Source organism: Pseudomyrmex gracilis, unplaced genomic scaffold (genome assembly GCF_002006095.1).
Source record: "Pseudomyrmex gracilis isolate BER0280 unplaced genomic scaffold, ASM200609v1 scaffold_14, whole genome shotgun sequence".
Classification (NCBI taxonomy): domain Eukaryota; kingdom Metazoa; phylum Arthropoda; class Insecta; order Hymenoptera; family Formicidae; genus Pseudomyrmex; species Pseudomyrmex gracilis.
In genome coordinates this window covers 79741-99617 of record NW_018020598.1, presented here as the reverse complement: position 1 = coordinate 99617, position 19877 = coordinate 79741, and the positions used below count along the sequence as shown (strand labels likewise).

The following is a 19877-nucleotide window of genomic DNA, read 5'->3' as shown; positions in this document are numbered from 1 at the left end:
GGAAACAGTCGAGTATCTTCATCATCATGTATGCGCGCGTGTACAGCGCGCTGCGTATCCTTCGGTGTGTGAAGAAGAATAGAAGAGAAAAGACACACCGACACGGAATTCGAATGAGACACAGATGTGACGAGAATATCTCGGAATTTAATCGATGAAAGCGTATTGGATATAGTTGTGTAGACTTTACATTTTATTCTCTCTTCGCGACGATTGAAAGAGTCGCGGAAGTTTTGCCCAATCCAATTTTAACATTTGGTTGGGAAGAGCTTCGTTTAAATCTGGGGTCGTAATTGTTTCATAGAAAAGTTATACAACTTTGGATTTTGAAAAATAAACACACTTTTTCAGCATTTTGAAAGAGAAAGAGAGAGAGAGAGAGAGAGAGAGAGAGAGAGAGAGAGAGAAATTCCTACATCGAAAATTCCATATCATGAAATAAAATATTTCTACGAAATAGCTTCGAGGTTTATATAATTAAAATGAGAATTAAAAATATTTTTATAGTCGGAATAAAATTATTAATTAAATTTAATACACACACAAAGAGAAAAAGATATATTGCAATTAAATAGATTATAAATAGCATTGAAATATCATTCTGGCAACAGAGTAAAAATATCTGGCAACTTTTCAATATAATAAGAAAGTAGCATTACTATAGACTTATACTTAAGACCTTAAGCGATTAAGCTTAAGTGCAGAAATTACGTGCACATTGTGACAGCAAAAGACCAATCAAACCAATAATTTTGCAAAGCATTTCCCGAGAGTGTTCACAATATTGATACTGATAATTTAGTTGAAGAAGAAAGCTATTTTCGATCAGACCCGATCAGATTCGATTACTAATTCCAAGCAAATAGGAATCTATTTTATATTTTATACCAGCAATATATGATACTTTAATAATTTCATGTACAAAACAACATAATAAATATAATAAATATAATAAAAATAACTGTAGTGACGACAAAAACGTGCATATCTTGTAAAGGTCAAAACAAATAATACATTGTACGAGAATTCAGTTTGTTTTGTCACGTATTTTAATTTTTATAATTGTAAACTTTTTTATAACTAAACCTATTTTCGTATATTAATATGTAATAACGACTAAATGTTTCGGCTAGTAGACATAAAATAACGTAGTTTCGAACGTAACAAATTGTATTCACGTAAATCAAAATCACAATATATTGTTGCCATCGTTATTTTATATAATGTTGTGCGCAGTGTTGCAGAAATTAATTATTTGCGACAATTGATTAATGATTGAACGATGTATTGACGCAAACATAAATCATTTATAATGTACCAGATCGTACATATATTCGAGTATATGTTTAATAACCAAGTTCTAGAATATGAATAATTTAAAAAAACCTCTAAAATCTTTGCATGCAATATCGCCGCGATTCGTCATGTACGATGAATTCCCGAAGGAGAAAATTCGGTCAACATTGGTAAATTGCGTACGACCTACATTGTAACGGCAACTAAATAAGAGGCAATGAGAGAAAAAACTCTCAATTAAATATGAAACGAAACATGTGTTTCATGTACATGTATGTATTGTACATAAACGCATGTTTCGCAGGAAGATTCCGTTTGCCAAGAATTTCTTCGTCCAGATCGACTGTTGCACAGATCCCGTTTGTCTATATTTGGTTTGTACAGAAAATTTTTGCCCAAATCCACAATAGTCATTTTCAGATCTCGTACTTGGCCTTTAAATTTTATTTGCTTATAGTTCGTTCACACATAGAAATTTTATTGCACAGATTTCGATTCTGTGCAAACAGAATATAGACAATCGAAATTTGAGTAATAAAGTTTTGCCGTGTTTCGCGCAAAGAGAATACATACATACTTATAACGCGACGCACGATTTGACGGTTGGATGCCATTTCAGAGCACTCGATTCACCGGAATTAATTGAGACCGCACTTGCGCGCCGTGTCTCGTCAGGTAAAAAGCCGCGAGGCATAATGCATTTCATACGGCAAAGGAGATCGCATATAGACCGAGCCGCACTGTTCTCGAAACCTTTGTACGCCGCATTGTGGTGCCGTATTATTTCGGGCGTAAGTAGGAAATTCCTCAAAAATCTCAGTCATTCACCGGTTCGCCGAGATGCAACGCCGACTTTATTGACACAGACAAACAGCATTTCCGATTTGTATGTAAATATGTAAATATTGAAAGAATTTATAACATTTCCTTACAGTTGGTTAGCCACGTATATATGTTTATGTAGATATTTTAAATAATTTAGTATGATACACTATATTTCGAAGAGAGAAAATAAATTAGTAATAAACAATTCTCTTATACTAACAATAAGTTTTAATAGTAGATTTTATTGTTGATATACACATATGTGCGTATATATTTTGTGTATATATTTATTATTTACATTGAAACGTTAAATTCGAAAAATATATTCTACTCCACGTTACTAGAACTTTATATCATAGATCCGATATTATCTATTCTAACGATATAGAAATGTTATATTTATGTATGCCAAAATATACATATTTTTATATAAATAAGCAGTATGCGATCTCGAAAGTGTGGACTCATCGAGAATTCATTCGTCACACAAGATTTGGACAAGGTTTTCCTTAAAAGATGTTAAAATTCTCCGTTTTCACAATCAAGTCCTTGCATCTGACGTACTTAACAGATTAAAACAAATTACTGTGCACAAAAATGGCGTACGTCAATTAATTATATAAATTCGAGGTCAACAAAAACAACAACAGTTTAAGTTTTGGAACGTTTGAAACCTACATGAAACAGAAATATCGATGATAGATATTTCGTACCGTATATATTGAATTTTCAACGTCAAACGTACATACACAACATGACATAATATTATATCAGGTAAAACTCTAAACGATGTAGTATCTGGAAATAAATGAAAAATTTTACTTGCATTTTAAATATATTTTAACTCTCCCCAAAAAACTAATAAATATGCATTTCAAAATTTAAATCTGAAATGATTTCTTATTAATTTGGTTTTAATTTGTTGTTGCTTAACAATTACATTGTTGAGAAATATTTCCGCCTTAATCTCCACTAATTCATTGAAAATATTTCACAGCCGCGCGAGAAAGATTGTCGTAAATGAGTTTTCTTTTTTCTAACTAATGCCACTTTCGAAGTCATATTGTTACTCATAAGCGGCGGAGCGTTTAATATGCGGAACGTTTAATGCGCTATGACGAGGAACTTGTACATCCCAACGGCATAAATTCGCAGTTATAAATTGCCAGAGAGCCGCGGTGGGCATATTTACGTGCCATGTGAAAGGCGTTCTGTTTATTTCAACTCGCTAGCTCGAATTTTCAAGCTCGACTTGCGATACGACTTTGTGCTAAGGAAAATTCGAATCTCGTTGAGCATGTTACCTTAAGAGTATATGACCGAAATTATATACTTATTATTCTTTAGAATAATTGAAACTACGTTAAATTGCACTAAAATAAATTCTTGTTCGTATTTCTTCACATATAAACGTAAAAATACATAAAATATCTTATTTATAATGTTTTTTCATCAATATCGTTTTTGCAACGATAAATCATACAAAAGCCGTTCTCTTGAATTTCACAGTTTTTAGATGAAAGGCAATTAAAAATTATCATCGACGACGTACAATTTTGCACGGTCACAGTCGCTACATATACCTGATGACGTCAATTCGGCAATTATATGACATTATTGAGAGGTCGTGTGAAACTGATGAATTTCTGACCACACGCATTCTGGAATATTATTTTTCGCGTGAATGGAAATCTCAAATTTTACATTTATTGAAAATGTAAAATGATAAAAATATGAAAGCATAAATTTTCATGTTTGCAATATTAATTTCTTAATTTTGACGCGCGTGCGAGCGAAAAAAGTTTAAATATCGAGATTTTTACCATTTATATGTGACAAAAAAATTACTGCACGTGACAATATCCTCAAAACTCTGTCTCAAGAAAAACCTCACTTTTAAATTTGTAAAAGTTCCGCAAAATCCTTAATTATTCGAAAAATGAATATGTAAAGATGGAGTTTTTATATAAACTTCCGCATACGGCACATTTTTCTTCAATATTGTATAATAAATCAAAGCATAATTTTGTAATTCACGTCATAATTGTTTGCACAAACACGTGACAAGTCGTGAAGACACGTGAAATGCAAACTAGCATGATTAACGGAAGATTAAAGAGCCATCAAGATACGCTGCTGCAATTATGTAAAACTTGTAATCTTTGCTACGACGTAGAATGTGAACATTATTAGCAAGAAAATGCGTTAAAAGGAACAATCATCTTTTTCCTTGTTCACCGCATTATTTAATATATTTGCGGTCAGTTTATTATTAGTTAAGTACGTGAACAAGTATAAGCGTTATATAATGGAAACATATTACTGTAATTAGAACGTCTTACTATATATGTTATATAGTGGAGTAACTATAGTGGAATATTACACGTATATATACGTGTAATATTCTTTAATTAATATTAGCATTAATATTTACAATGATATTAAGTGCTTTATGAAAAAGAAAAATTGCTTAAATTTCTAAACTAAATGCAATGTTTCCGAAAAATATTTGCTGATTAAAATGATTTAACTTATCATAGCGTACACAGGTGCAAAACTCAGTTTTACGACTTCATAAAACATAATTCTCTATTATGTCAAGAGGTAATTGCTTATAAGGTGCTATATACGTCCGTATCGATCACATTAAAGTGTTTATAACTACGTTTCATCTTAATTTGGTTCACGTTGAAAGTATTTCTCGTGATTAGGCTCCTTATTAAAATTTTGTCTGTAGCGCGAGCGAAGCGAGATGCGACATCGGTATTGATTTACACTCGATTCAATTTGCCTTTCCGTGAGTGTAATTAATTGTCGAATTTAAGTCGAGCAATAAAAACGCAATCAATATATATAATACACGAGGTGCAGCAGCGTTATGATAAGGAATCTATTCGCTTGATGTGCTGACGAATCTCTTCTTTTTTCTTCCGAATAGTAAAAATAACAATTCTCTAAATATCATAATCATATATTAAACATTAATGGAATTTAATTATATCTCGCACGATTAATCTCGAAGGTAATATTCAGAAAGACACCCGCGTCGACAATTTAATCTCGTCAAAGACACAGTCGGGGGATCGACGTTCCCTTGGCTTGCGTGTCATTTGGCAAATTAAAAAAGCTATAGTAATCGAAAGTAAACCTTGACACTCTTTTTTATCCTCCGACGGTCGTGAATTTTTTCGAGAGGTGCACACACAGACACACATCTCGACACTCGGATGCTTCTTGCTTCGACCGCATCACCTGGCGCGAAGGAGCAAGGTTTCTTAAAATAGATTCCAGCGCGCGGCTAAAGTTCGTTCGGATATACAAAGATACAAACGCGCATGTGTGTGTGTGTCAGTTGATGCGGACAATAGTAAATCTTACCGTAACTTGGTATAAACTGGATTTCTCTGTAAATGAAATTATTTAATTCTGTAAAAGCCGAATACATCCGCCACCTACCTACTATCTTGTTATTGAAAAGCTATATTTGGTTTTGTGTTTTTCTATAATAAACAATGACTAATTCGCGAACAACATTATAAGTATATAATTAATATGTTATATAATTATATAATATTATTGACAGAAACGACACACAAAGTTTTATCCGCAATTTAATTCGCCCTGTAACACACATTCAGATTTACTGTTGGATTTATTCGAATATTATTGTCCTTGAATAGCATATAATTCAACCACCATCATATGCATTCTTAGGCTATTTATTATTCTCTTGTTTTTTTGTAATTGTCTGTCTTCTCCTTATACTTCCCATCCCAATATATTCCAAGCATTTGTATCCTTCTACATTTTCAACTCTCCCTGTGTGTGTGTGTGTGTCGAGAGCGAAGTACTTCGCGAAGCACTTCTCATTGGTGGTCCTCTCCTAACTGTTGCTGCTGACGCTTCTCTCACAAGCTGCTCTTCCGGAAGAGCTAGTCGTCCTTACAAATCGCACGTGGCAAAGCCAGCCGGATGCTCGGCGTTAACTATTTTTACGTAGATTTTTCTTCGAGGTCTCTCTTTATATCTTCTTGTGATATATTTGTTTTTCCGTCATGTCGGCGCGCGCCATTATTATTACGAAATGATTCTCGCGTATTAATATAGCAGGTATACATCCAGGATTTCTCACTATGCGCGCTTCAGATCAACGCGATAGAATTTCCAACGATTTGTTTTTCTTACGCCAAATATACGTGGAGCGCGTGGACAGACGAACCGCGCGATTGATGCAACAACGACGCGACGCAAATTGCATTATATTCGGTTATTGCTTGGACGAATAAAACGGGTTGCATGTCTCGATAAAACCTGCGTTCACACGGAAAACTGTGTGTGTGTGCGCGCTATATCGCGCTTTATAATTACGATAAAAGAAAAAAAAATTCATCGACGAGAAACTGTCAAAACAAATAATGAAATTTTATTTTCGGGACCGATTTCTAAGCGTTTCTTAATGGCTTTTCCAATTTGACCCAATTAATTTACTTTTTTGCCGTGTGTAATTTGTGTCTTAATTTTTTTTTTTTAAACTGATAAAAAACAATCGTTTAACGATTGAATAATTTAAAATTTTGTCACGCGCTGCGGAACTTAATTAACACAGAATCGACGAAGTTATTCCCACACATACATTATCAGTTCCGCTATCGCAGCTGCGGTTTCTAACAATTTCGGTAATACAGTTTAATCCATGGCTATGAGGACACATTTGATTTATGTCATGTGCGTAAAGCGTGAGGGAGCGATAACATTGCACTTTCGCTGCAATCGATGTCACGCTCGCGCGTTTAAAATTCACGGCGCTTCGAGTTATTGATATTCACGATGTACATATATATACATATATATATGTATAGGAGAAATAAGCGATCATTAATACACGTGCCGATGATTCGCACGATAATGAGAGATGTTGTATTCACGCGTAAAAAAAAAGTATATCGCTCACGCTATACTCAATTTTACTCTGTTGCAAAACACCGAGATTTTGTGATCTATTCACAGCAGCGCATCGGGTGGTACGTTGGACGTCATGGTAAGAAAACGCATTACCAGCTTTGCTGGTATTAGGTTTCACGTCGAGCGAGCTGTCGATATCAGCGACGGTCAACATGTGATGCATAGGAGACCATTAGATCCTCTATTTAACTTTTTCTTGAATCAATGTCTTGTGTATTTTGATCATATATGTAACGTTGTTCTTCCTCTCTCTCTCTCTCACTCTCTTTCTCTCATCTCATCAGACTGATACATGTTCGAGAAAGTTCCGAATATTATATTTCGTCATTTGTATTTTCATCGCGAACTTCTCGAACGTTTGCAAAGGCTGGTGGTTCCGTTCGAATATAATAACCTGTTATTTATTATAATCACGGTTCGTAGACAAATAAGCTTAAACTTGTGGAAAGCAGCTTGGTGTTAAAGGGCGCCAATTGGTTGTTAAAGATATTTTATGGACTAAATACATGTAACTGTTGCAAACAAAATATGTTTACTTGAAAGTAGCGGCTCCGCAGCTCGCCGATTATTCCTCACTGTACGATACGTCTTTGCCGGGAACGTGTCAAGAGCGAACGGAACTTCAGCTTGTCTCGCGAACATTTTTAAACTCACACTAGAATATTTAGTCCACTATCAGTTTATCGTGAATGAACTGTATAAATTCAATCACCGAGCTTGGATCGTCACTTATACCCTGCCGCCGTTATAATCTGTTGTCGAACCGGCAAACAAGAAAAAATAACTTTAGTGTAACCGTGTAAATCGAAGGCGCGTTTACAATATATTATTTGAGAAAAATAACATAAAAACAAACGTACGTTTCTTTCATTTCAAAATATGAAAAGTCTACTGTTTTAATATATAAGTATACTTATATTTTAATATAATATTATTATAATATTAATTATAATATTAATTTAATAATATAAGTATATATACTTATATTTTTATAAAATACTAGAAAATATAACATATATTCGCGCGATACAGCTTTTATTATTACAATAAATCTTTGCACATGCTACAAACGAAATGTCGTTGCACAAACATTTCCATAATAATATACACATACACGAATAGCACGAAAATTGCTTTACTGCACTGCGCCTCGTCGATGCTCCAATTCCAATCGGACTTTGATGTATTCAACATGCAGAAAAGTGAAAAGTTACCTCTACAACTCTACAAACTGCAAAAACATAGAGCGCCCAATCAAAGTACGACATAGGAAAACTAATGTCTTTTTTTATCGATGAAGAGTATCGCAAAATCCCTTGTTCAACACTTTAATACCGCACTTTTTCTCTTTTTCTCCGCGTAGTCAAAGGAAATCGTTGAGAATCAATTGACGACGAGCTCTGTTAAAAGTAGTTTAGCATCCATCGCTTAAACGGAAACAAGATCAAGAAAGCATCGAACAATTTCTGTTGTTACAGGGAGGGCGAGGGCGGTGGCGGTGGCGGTGGCGGTGGCGGCGGTCGTTCTGTAACCGGCGCCGGTGGTGGCGGCGGTGGAGGAGGCGGGGGAGGAGGAGGAGGAGGAGGAGGGGGTGGTGGTGGTGGTCGACGGGCACCGAGCCTACGGCTGGTGAACGGAAGAGCGACCACAGGGGTGAGCCTGCACACCAGCAGCACCGAATCTGTGCGCTCTCCCCATCACCAGCTCGGCCAGCAGCAGGCCGGCAACAACTGCCACGCCGGTAACAACCCCGCGAATAATCATCCACGGCTCAACAAAGATGACAGCATCAAAATCAGCATCGAGAACACCAACACTTGCACGGACAGTCTTGTCACAGCTCTAGACGACGAGACCCTGCTCATCACTGATTTTCTGGGCGATACAGGTGTGTATGGAGTAATACTGCTCTTGTATATACATGATAGAAACGGACGGAAAAGTTTCACTTCAGTAGGAATGTCGTTTATCTGGATAGTGTAATAGTACATGAGCGTGCGCTCTCGTGAGAGAACCCGTTAGAGCTATTATAAATTTTTATTTTTTTAACGTAAATTCTTCACGAACTAACTTCTTAACGGGATCTGAAGAATAAGAGTAAAAATAACGATTTCAATGATTCTTTTTAATAAAACGATATATCGTTTCTAACGGCACGAGAAATGAATCATTGCAACATAAATTTACACCACAATTGTGTGTTACACGCTGCGTCGCTTCTACTGTAATATCCAGCGTTATCTGTTAATGGTTAGTTGTACTAAATCACGGCCCGCGACCTCAGAGTCTGGCCGTGAAATTATACGTGGAATTTTTCTTGATTCACGATCGATAACAATTTATCAAAGTGAAATGTTACAACGATCTATATACCGAGGTTACACACGTTACACGCGTTTGTGTTCAAATAATTTGTATAATCAATAATTATCGAAGTCCGTTTTTTGTAGAACAGACACTACAACTGTCATATTGTGTGGTGTTTGTGGTGAAATTTCGTAAATCATTGATCGTACATGTGACACGTACGTATGTGTGTAACGAACGTATTGTCCACCGGACACAATGCGGAAGTGAGCAATGTGACATACTTGCGCTGACGAAATGTGCACAATATAGTTGATGAGGGAGAAAGGGTCGCGAAATTTTGTTAAGGAAATAATTGAAATACAAAGCGAGAATTAACGATGCCACATAATACGATAAACATTTTAAAAATGTGAAAAAATTTTAAATCTCGCACAAGTCTCGTTCATTTGAATGTACGATACAGCGTAAAGCGATTTGTTTTACAAGAAACTAATTATCATATTCGCGGATGCTTCGGAGAATAAGAGGCTGTTTAATTCAAATCCCGCTAATAAACTCTGTGTTGTATCGGAATGTTTAACTTTCATTTGCATTGCATTTCCATTGCATTTCAAAATATAACGATTAAGAAACTCATATGTTCTATACGTTGCAGTTTTCAGTTTTTTTTTTTTTTCACTTCTTTTGCTTTGATTGCAATTATAATGCAACAATGTTATTTCGTATGCCTCATTGTGTACATGCAAAATATGATTCATTACGTGCACGCAGCAACGTGCGACGAACGCGATAAATTGCGATACTTGATCTCTTACGCCAATGTGACGTGTATCGGCAGGGATTATATGGTGGAGCGTCTTGGTAGAGATTAGCGTATACCAACATATACAAAAAAAGAAACGGGCATATGTACTCGTTCGTCCGGCTAAAACCGGTCAGTGGATACGCGTCTCTTCTCGCGCTTCTTCCACGTCCTTGTTCCGTTAGTTAAAGTGATTCTTGCGCGTGGATCTGCGTCTCGCGACCGGGTCAACGCGACTACTCTCCGCGTATTCATCTCGCTCGCGTTTTGAACTTTGTCGCGATGGTGCACATCCAAGAAGGAGGATCGGTCTCCACGGGACAGGAAAAACCGCTATTGCGACAGAACACCAATCCGTCGCAAAACGGTTTTAACGATATAACCTCATGGAAATCGTACGAGAATGTTATCTCGAGCTTGACGTTATGGACTGTTCGTAAACCGCGTAAACCCGGTGAGTGTTTAAACTTTAAAGTCCGTCGTCGTCGACTTTGTTAGTACGTATTTCGTAAACGGAAATAAACCTGACAATGTTACTCGTTGAAATTTTATTATTTCGCGTACATATAAAACAAAGTCGCTCCAGTAAAATTCATGTTCAACATAAAACTACTAAACTTGAAACGTAATTAATCATTTATAAAATTAGCACGTAATACATTACAAGCTAGAATTATTAATCAGTACGCACAATAGATTACGCAATAAATTGTTTAATGTAATTATTATAATTGCATATTTATATTAATATATGTATACTTCTACACATAAAGTCAGTCACTTACAGAGAATAATAATTCGCAATTACGAAGCTCTCTGCATTGAAATTGATTCAAATTAACAAGTGAATTTGAGTAACTTATTCATCATCGCTTGTTACTCATGTGTTATCCGCGCGTCATACAAAACGAGTTTGAAGAATAGCACAAGTTGCTTCGAGAAACGAGTTTTCTCTATTAAATTCCGGGAATGTATTTTTTATTACAATTTCAAAGCTCGCAAAAATGTACAACTAGGATCGATACGAGCCAATATGTCGGATGTGCAATTATATGCACATTTATTTTCTTCTCTTTAATGTGTAAATTAATACACGTGGAGATTCGAATTTAATTTAATTCAAAACCTCACATACACAGAATGCTTGGTTTGCATTTCAAATGTGTGAAACGCCGAATTCACTTCCTTACAAAATTTAAATTGTTTGTTGCAAAAAAAAAGCATCTTGGCCAAAGTCGAACTCGAATCTCCCACATTCCTTGCAGACGCCTTTTGGAGTTATAAAGATATTTCGGGCGACGACATCAAGAGCGATACGTGTTGAAGCTATCGTGTTGTGAGTTACAAATGTGGTTGTACAACCGCGCGACTGTATCTCGTACGACCCGCTATTGTACGATTCGAGACTGGGATTTCAGGATTTATCCGACAATACGACATTTTTACGCGCACTATTGGACGATAATAAAAGTCATGAAATACGGAGAAAATATACCGGGTCCATTGCCAAAATCTTATACGATCTCGACATCGTGTGTGTTGCAGGCAACGAGATGAATTACAAAGGCAGCGGCAAGGTCCACTTCGGAGTGGACGATGTGTCCCTCTACGGGACTCCGAAGGAGGAATTGGGCCCGGGTCTACCGGGCCAAGAGGTCAAGCAGAGCTTCTTGAAGAATCAGCTTCAGGCCCTGTTCCAGCCGACCGACAACAAGTTGGCCATGAAACTCTTTGGCAGCAAGAAGGCGCTCATGAAAGAACGAATCAGGCAAAAAGCCGCAGGTCACTGGGTCATCCATCCTTGCTCTAGTTTTCGGTAAGTTCTTCAACTATATCAGCTTTGATCTCATTCAACAGGCCGCATCAATATTTTGCGCTATCACATTCGTTCCGGTTGGAAAACACGTTCCACCGAGAGAAATACCGGTTTTAGTTGCAGCTTCATATCTAAGTCTGCTCGAATAAACTCGCGTGTGAGATCAGTTTTCCCGTTCCATACATAGAGAGAAAAAAAAGAACAAATTCTTTAGATAAGCTCTTTACGAAACACAAATATTTTTTCTAGTTGTCAATAAAAAGGTAACTTTTTTTGAAAAAATAATTTGCAATATTAATCATCGTGTATTTATCAATATTTATTTTTTGTATAAAAAAAATGTAAAAAAAATTTATATATAAATTAATTATATAACACAAATATTACGGCAGTGGCGTGACATTGTTTGCCACAAGACCATCAACCACCTTACACATTGCAAAAAGAGTTTCAATAGTTGCTGTTATATAATAACAGCGGAAATGATAAATGACAAAAGTGGCGAACGAAGCGAGCGTACATCAGCGTTCCGCAACGTCGACTTTTGCCCACGAGCCAAAACTTTTCGGCTCCAAACTCCACAATCCCAACTCGAACATTGTGAGGCAGCTGTCTTTGTGCCGTAATAAAATATCTGCCGTATCCGGGATCGTTCATCGTTGCGGCTTATTTGAGTCGACCCGAGTTATAGAGCGCGCGCGCGCGCACGTCAAGCAGGGACGGTTTTCGGAGATCACAAAAGCTCGCGTTTGACCTGGGTACGTGTCGCTCGCGGCTTCGATCGATCTGGGTCGCGCGGAATATTCAATGGCATTGCAAGAATCGCAGATCTAGTCATGCACATGTACAGTAAAGTCGTGACAGTCTCGAGCTTCGCCCGGAGAAGGAATAGCGCGAGTCTTTACACTGTCAGAAAGAGCCTCCTTTAAAGCCTCCTTTCGCTTCCTGCGAAGAGTCACCTTATCGCGACTGACGGCTCGCAATTCGTCACTGAACTATGAATGTGCTTCTCACGGAGAATCGTTTGGCCTGTTTAAGAACTCATGTAAATGAAATAGAATTATCATTGGTTTACTTATATCCGTCAAATAATAAATGGTGATCCTTAACTATCGGTATGCTTTGCGGAATCATTTATCAATTTTGAATAAAAAGAGATGACATTCGGAAAAATTTGTCACCGAGTGCGGTGTTAAGTAGAAAGATTTTTTTATATTTAGGTTTTTAACATAATATCGTCTTTTTATATATCTGGGATTACTTGAAAATACACGTCAACTGACACAGAATCTCGTCTTCGAATCTTTTGCAAAGAAATTAGCACAATTTCATTTTGTGTCTTAATCGCAACGTTCGTTGCGAAACAAGAAACTTTCGGTTTATGACGAATTAACGGAACGAATCCGCACGAGAATGTCGCCTCGCTGCAATATCAAATGAACGATATTAACCGCGCACAACAAGCGCGCCGTTTCATAATGCGCGTAACACTATACGCCGGCTATACAACTTTTGCGGGTCCCATTGGCTGAAATTGCCCGGCGCTTCTGTTCGGAATCTTAGCTAATTACCAGCAGCATCGAGGACACATTGAATCCTCATAACATCCTTTACGATTCCACCGGGTCGCGCGATACTCTTGTGAACATTGAAACTTTAATTCGCGACCTCGGTAATAGCAATACACATTTTCCGTACGATATTTCGAGCGTAACCGAAGACTGTCGTTAGCAACGACGTACACGAACACCGGTATCTGTTTATCAAACTATGCAACAAATATCGGTAATTATTTTTCGATCAATATGATAGAGTTCAAAAATCTACAAAATTAAATTTCTATCCAGTATTTTATTTCAATCAATAATTTTACTTCAATGTCATAGAAAGATATTATTTTAAATCTGTGGGTGCACACATATAATTAAAATTTATTTCTTTTAGGAAGAGGTGTTTTTTTACGATTAGTCGTTGAGATGTATATAATAGTGTAGTATATTAAACAATTTCTGACGGATAATGCTCGCGATACAATCTTACTTCCGTCTTTTTTAACATGTCACTAAATCGCCGTCCTTCGCTCACGTACGTTTCGTGAATCCATAATTCATAGTATGTCATTCCTGCGAGTACGTGAGACTCATAATAATATCATATGTATATGTGAATTATATGTATGTGTGACTTCATGAGGTATAAATTGCGAAATATGTTAGATGAGAAAAAAAAGAAACAATATTTTTACTACGTGCCGAATTGCTGCGCAATCGTCCATTTCTGGTCTAGAGCATTTATTAAGACAAGCTTTTTAAGAGTAATTAGCAATTAGAACTGCATTCCGAACAACTGACCTCAAGCGCTATATCTTCTGTACAATTAATTAGAAAAAAAATCGCAGTAGGATCGAGTACAAGTCGCTTACGATATTGATCACGTGGGAGGTCGAGTTGAGCGGTAATATATTAACGACGGGAATTTTATGACAGCGCACGATTAGATACAAGGAATGTGTCATTGCGTCTACTAACGAAACGATCCAACGACAATAATAACAAGCAGAAATTTATAGTCGAAACACGAATAGGCGCACGACTTCCCACATACAGTTTTGTAATTCATACAAAGAACATATGACCGCAAAACGCTCGTTCGTAAAGTAAACGATTGGACTGCATGTGATATAAACGGCAAAAGACGCACTTGAGCGTTTCTGTGAATTTGTAACCAACCGCCCACGAAGACGGGCGGACAAACGAAAGAGAAATTTCGTATTTTACGTTCTCCGCTTCAGGAAGATTGTTCGAGAGATCCGGAGAAACGGGCTATTGTATACGTTGAATTAAGCAACGAAGCGAAAAGAGGAAAGTTTTGACAAAGCGCAAGATCAACCGCGCGAGTACTCCGGAGTAATCCGGAACCCGCGCGTATTTGCGAAAATAGCGGAGATTATCTGCGATTAAAGACACTTTGCTCGAGAAGACCAAAAGCAATCTGAGTGATGTCTCAAAAATTGAAGGAGGAAAACCTTGAATAGAAGAAGCGGTTTCTGCGAAATCGCGAAAACGAGGACTCGTGGAAGGAGACCAGTCTGGCTCGAGCCAGTTACAACCGTGTGTTTATAAATGTACATCGCCGCTTGTCCGGCATCTGTGAGAATGATATCAGAATAATCATTCGATTAAACTGGAGGCTACGGTGTCACTGGTGGTGCGTTATTATGAGACAACAGTCACATGTCCTTAGTTGGCTATATTTGAGCCTGATGATAATCACATGCTCGAGGAATGACTTTCATTGAACGTATTTGAGATTTGTTCCTTTTAAAAACCTTTAGATCATTAGAAAGCCAACAATAATAAATTAGTCGGAGATGCATCTGTAACATTTTGGCAACAAAATAAATTGTTTTTTTTTCTTGAGATATAAAATAAAAAAACGTTACGCAAATTTAATTTTTAAACAGAATTTTGAAATATTTTGAAATTAATGTTTGCTTCATGTTTTTACAAATCCACAATACAAAAATTGAACGGAATTTATAAATATTTCATTACTTTATATTTTATTGTTTTTTGTTTTTGTTTTGTGTTTTAAACGAGTGAATCAGTAATTTCACAGACCTATTATATGTATCGTATATATGTATCGAATTATATTATCAGGCAACTGAATGAACAAACATGTACACATCGAAATTCATAGCGAGGAATAATATTGTGTCGCTCTCAATTGAGTATGTATGCACACATACACCGAGACTGGTAATTCCCTCTAGACTCTCCAATTCATCACACAATGACGATCGATGTATTTGTTCTCAGTATTTTATTGAGTATATTGTGGAATCGAAAACACAAATATTCATAAAAACGAATTAAATTTGTTTCTCAATCTGATCTGTGTGTCTGTACGAGTTTTTTTGGTTTTTTTTTGTACAAAGTAAACCAGTATTCATTATTCATGACATTTGCCAAAATATATGCAAGCGTCTGGATCCGCGGTGGGAATTCGTCTATCGCACTATACGAATATGTATACACTGGTGTATGTAACTACCCTCCTCAACAAAATAATTAATTAACTGTTCTGAGCTAATTGCTCCTCGGATTCAATAATTTATTTATACATTCATATCTGTTTGTTTTCATATCCGATCTACATTCGATAATTGTTTCGCGAAAAATACGTCATTTCCATTTCCTGACGAAACTATCAGCGTCGCTCTGGAATTACCCTCGCTTTAATTCCGCTCGCAAATCCCGACCTTTGACCGATGAAAATAATGCATCGGAGTCGATTACGCGAACGCTCATTCGTTCGCTTAGAATGATTAGTTCGTGGCGTTATTAATCTCGTATGGCGTTTCTCGCAAGAGACGGAACGATGATGAATATGTGTGTAGAATATATATGCAACGACAGACTGCATATTCTACGTATGTGCGCGGTTCATATCCGCGCATTCCCTCGGGTCAATTAAGACGTAGAGTCTCGTGGCTATTCTATCATCCCCGTCGACCCTGAAGCCGCTCCAGCAGCAAACGTTGTGCACTTTGATGTACATAGACGCCCCAGTCGTTTGTTGTCGCTGTATTTCCGTCGCTCGAGAGAGCGTCGCGCGCGCAAAAAAAAACCACAATGTGGCCCGTAATTAATTCGTCTGTTCTCATTGCCTCCGGGAAGAAGGTATTAACTTTAGCGGCACCAATTTTTTTATACGATCGCGATGGATCTCCTATCGAACAGTAATGAATCGTTTACTCTCCTCCCTCGCGACGCGAATCGCGTTCGTTCGGAAACGGATTTAATTAGAATGCCCGTTCACTCGAACGGGTCCGTTCGCCCGGCGTGTTTCTTTGGTCACGGGAAATACGAGAGAGCGCAATTAAGATGCTGTCAGGAACAATCGATTATGTAGAACACAAAAAAAACTCGCACAGTTTAACGACTCTGTTACGTACGTGTAGGATCGTACACACGGATCAAAAATGCATTTGAATAACGTAATTGGTTTTCGAGCAATTGTTTAAATGCACCTTATAAGTACAATATATAGCACACTTTATATATACACTAGCACAACACAGGTGCGCGCTACGTGCTATTATTGTTTTTGTTTTAACGTGTAGTGTCAGTGAACACAACTTGTCACCACAATGACAGCTAGTATATACATATGTCTTACAAACCATATACTACACATTAGAGAGATGTTAGAAACAACGAATGAAAATCAAAATAAAAAATTAGTGAGAGAGAAGAGTGGAAAAACAACAGGTGACTAAAAAGTAACGTGACTTTAGTTACATGTTGTTTTTCCTCTTCTCAGTGTCACGTGACTTTATTTTAGTTACGTTTTTAAAAACACGCGCAACGAGTCGCGCTTGAACAGCGCAAGGCAGTACCGTGCTTCTTGATTCGTACGACATAAATCGAGAAACACATCCGAGAAACGTTCAATCAGCGTCGAAATAAAAGTGACAACAATCAAGATCGATAGAATCGATTGTGATTATTTACACACGCTTTTTCTGGCACGCAACCTACCTAGATTGCATTATAAATTAATTAAAACATTGAACTAAAAAAAGAAAGTAAATAAAAGAAAAGACGTGCAAAATACACGTAGTATTCCTCCGTAGACGTTAAGTAAACTAACTTCAAGATTAAGAGCCGCGCACTTTCAGCGTTAAACAAAAGAATTGAGATTAAGCGGACTTTTCCATTTGAAGTGTACTTCTATGTCATCTGTGTAACCGATATAGAAGAAACAGAGAGTTACACGATCTACCACAAACGACTATATGGTTCGTCGTTTAGCTTACGCAGCCACGATGTTTTATTTGCCGATTAATTATACGGGACGTTAAATGGGAACGGCGTCCTTTTATTATGCAATTACCGACTCCCGGCGTAACTGTGTGGCGCGTGCCTCGCTCACGCGATCGTTGTGATTGTTTCAGTTAAATATACGTCGCTATAAAACTTTTTTCCCTGATGACGGATTATCATCGGTTTTTTTGAATTCAGTTTTGGCTCTCTCACGACCAGAGTCCTTTTTGCCCGTCGTTGGTTTTTACTCCCAATCAGGGTCATCACATGATCCCTTCTTCTATAGCCGGTTGCGTAACGCCCGACCATAACCGATCACGATGGTGGTTCGTGTTGGCGGCAGTAGGAAACCATTGTTTAAATTTGCAAAGTACCTAATGATAGGGCAGACCCGAACAAGGCCTCTGCAATTTTCAACCGGCCGGCCGGTTTCCGATCGCGTTCGCTCTCTGTGCGCGTCTGTGCGCTCCGTTTAGAATCGGGACGAGGGAGAAGTGTCGTTAGCGCGCTCGCCGATGTCATCGCACTTCGATTGCGCAAGGTGACAACAAGGCATTTTTTCGCTGCAGCGATGCGAACATCCGTAAAAAAAAACCTCACATTCAAATGCGAGCGATAAGTGTGACTCTTAGGATATATCGCGTTATTTTGTGGACAAAGCGTGTGCGCGTATTTCTTCGCGATTGTCCTTATTCGAAATTCTCGCTTGTTACATTTACATATGAACTACAGTTTCGTGTGATGATGATTTTCATTGTATCATTGTTGAGTATAATTAAATGAGTATAATTACATATACGCAAATGTGTGTATCATTCAATTATACTTAAGCTGTCTTGTGATCAGTGGAAATGTGCTCGGTTGGTAATCCAATCGTAATTATATTATCATCAAAGTGTTTCATACGATCATTACGATATCACGGATATTAACACGTGATTGAATTGTTTCCATACTTGCGCAAGAATCGATCGTGTGGAACTATTTTTTGCACATAAATTTGTCGTCCCACACGTGTCTCTTCAATCGAGCAACTCTGAGACAAATAGTCGGTCTTTCTCTTCTTGAGTCTCCCGAGAAGCATTACATTGGTGACAACCGCGACGCAACAAACAGACGTGTATGACAATAAGCCGACAACGTATTTACAAATTCACGCGCGTTTGTAATAGCGGAGGTGTGCACTTACTTTATGTAATACCGATTGCACTGCGGCAACGCATTACATAAAGACCCTCTCTCCATCCAGAAATGCATAAATGTCGCATCTTGTTTCTAATATCTCCAGTCTCTTGCATTTATTTTGCAATCATTTTACTTTAAAAGTTATTTCCTCGCTCTCTTTCTATCTACGGAAATTAGGAAGGAATCGCTTTGCGGTGTGTTATAATTCGGCAACCATTAACGACGTGCGCTCGAGTGGTCAAGTGGATCCTATTTTACAGCACCGTTTAACACGAGCTTGCAAAACATCACGTGTCTTAAAATATATCCTCGCGCTTGAAACAGAAAGCATCTCAAGAAAGACGAGAGAACCATCAGCTAATCTTGCGCATTTTATTGACACGTGAGACAGAAATTAATATACAAATTCGTTGGGTGTGTATAGTTTTCTTTTTTTTTTTATGGGACAGGCACTAATTCATTATCATATCTGGTTTGCGGGATTTCCTCGCGTACTGCGGAACGCATTATGTATTTAATTCGCGGAATCGACGAGAAACTATCTGCTTGCGTCTGACGCGCAAAAACGATAATCATGAATTGAAATCGCGCGCTCGCAGCAGTTAATCATCGTCTAATACAAACTTCGCGAGTCACATTCGCAATATGCACGAGCTAAACTATACAGTATGTTGACACGCGCGCGCGGTACTTAATGCAGTTCAATCGAGTCAATCCGCGAGAACCTGCTCGATACGATCGATCCTCGCTCCGACTTGTTTCTCCGTGGTCTAATGCGCATATGGATCCGGGCGATGTTATGCACTTTTGCATATATATATATATATATATATATATATATATATATATA

General features: G+C 37.5%; 1 protein-coding gene across 9 annotated transcripts in view; it reads left to right on the top strand.

Annotated features, from left to right (window-relative positions):
* Positions 1-8697: 8697 nt before the first annotated feature.
* The window catches only part of LOC109863862 (potassium/sodium hyperpolarization-activated cyclic nucleotide-gated channel 2), a 40860-nt gene continuing 29680 nt past the window's right edge, over positions 8698-19877 (top strand). For 2 of the 9 annotated variants that reach the window (XM_020444498.1, XM_020444505.1), the window contains exons 1-2: positions 10367-10649; positions 11741-12011. In XM_020444498.1, coding sequence (XP_020300087.1) covers positions 10478-10649; positions 11741-12011 — 443 coding nt within the window. In that variant the 5' untranslated portion in view covers positions 10367-10477. Of the gene's footprint in view, positions 8972-10366; positions 10650-11740; positions 12012-19877 lie in introns of those variants that run through there. The other 7 variants (XM_020444500.1, XM_020444497.1, XM_020444501.1 and 4 more) reach the window with 4 other exon arrangements.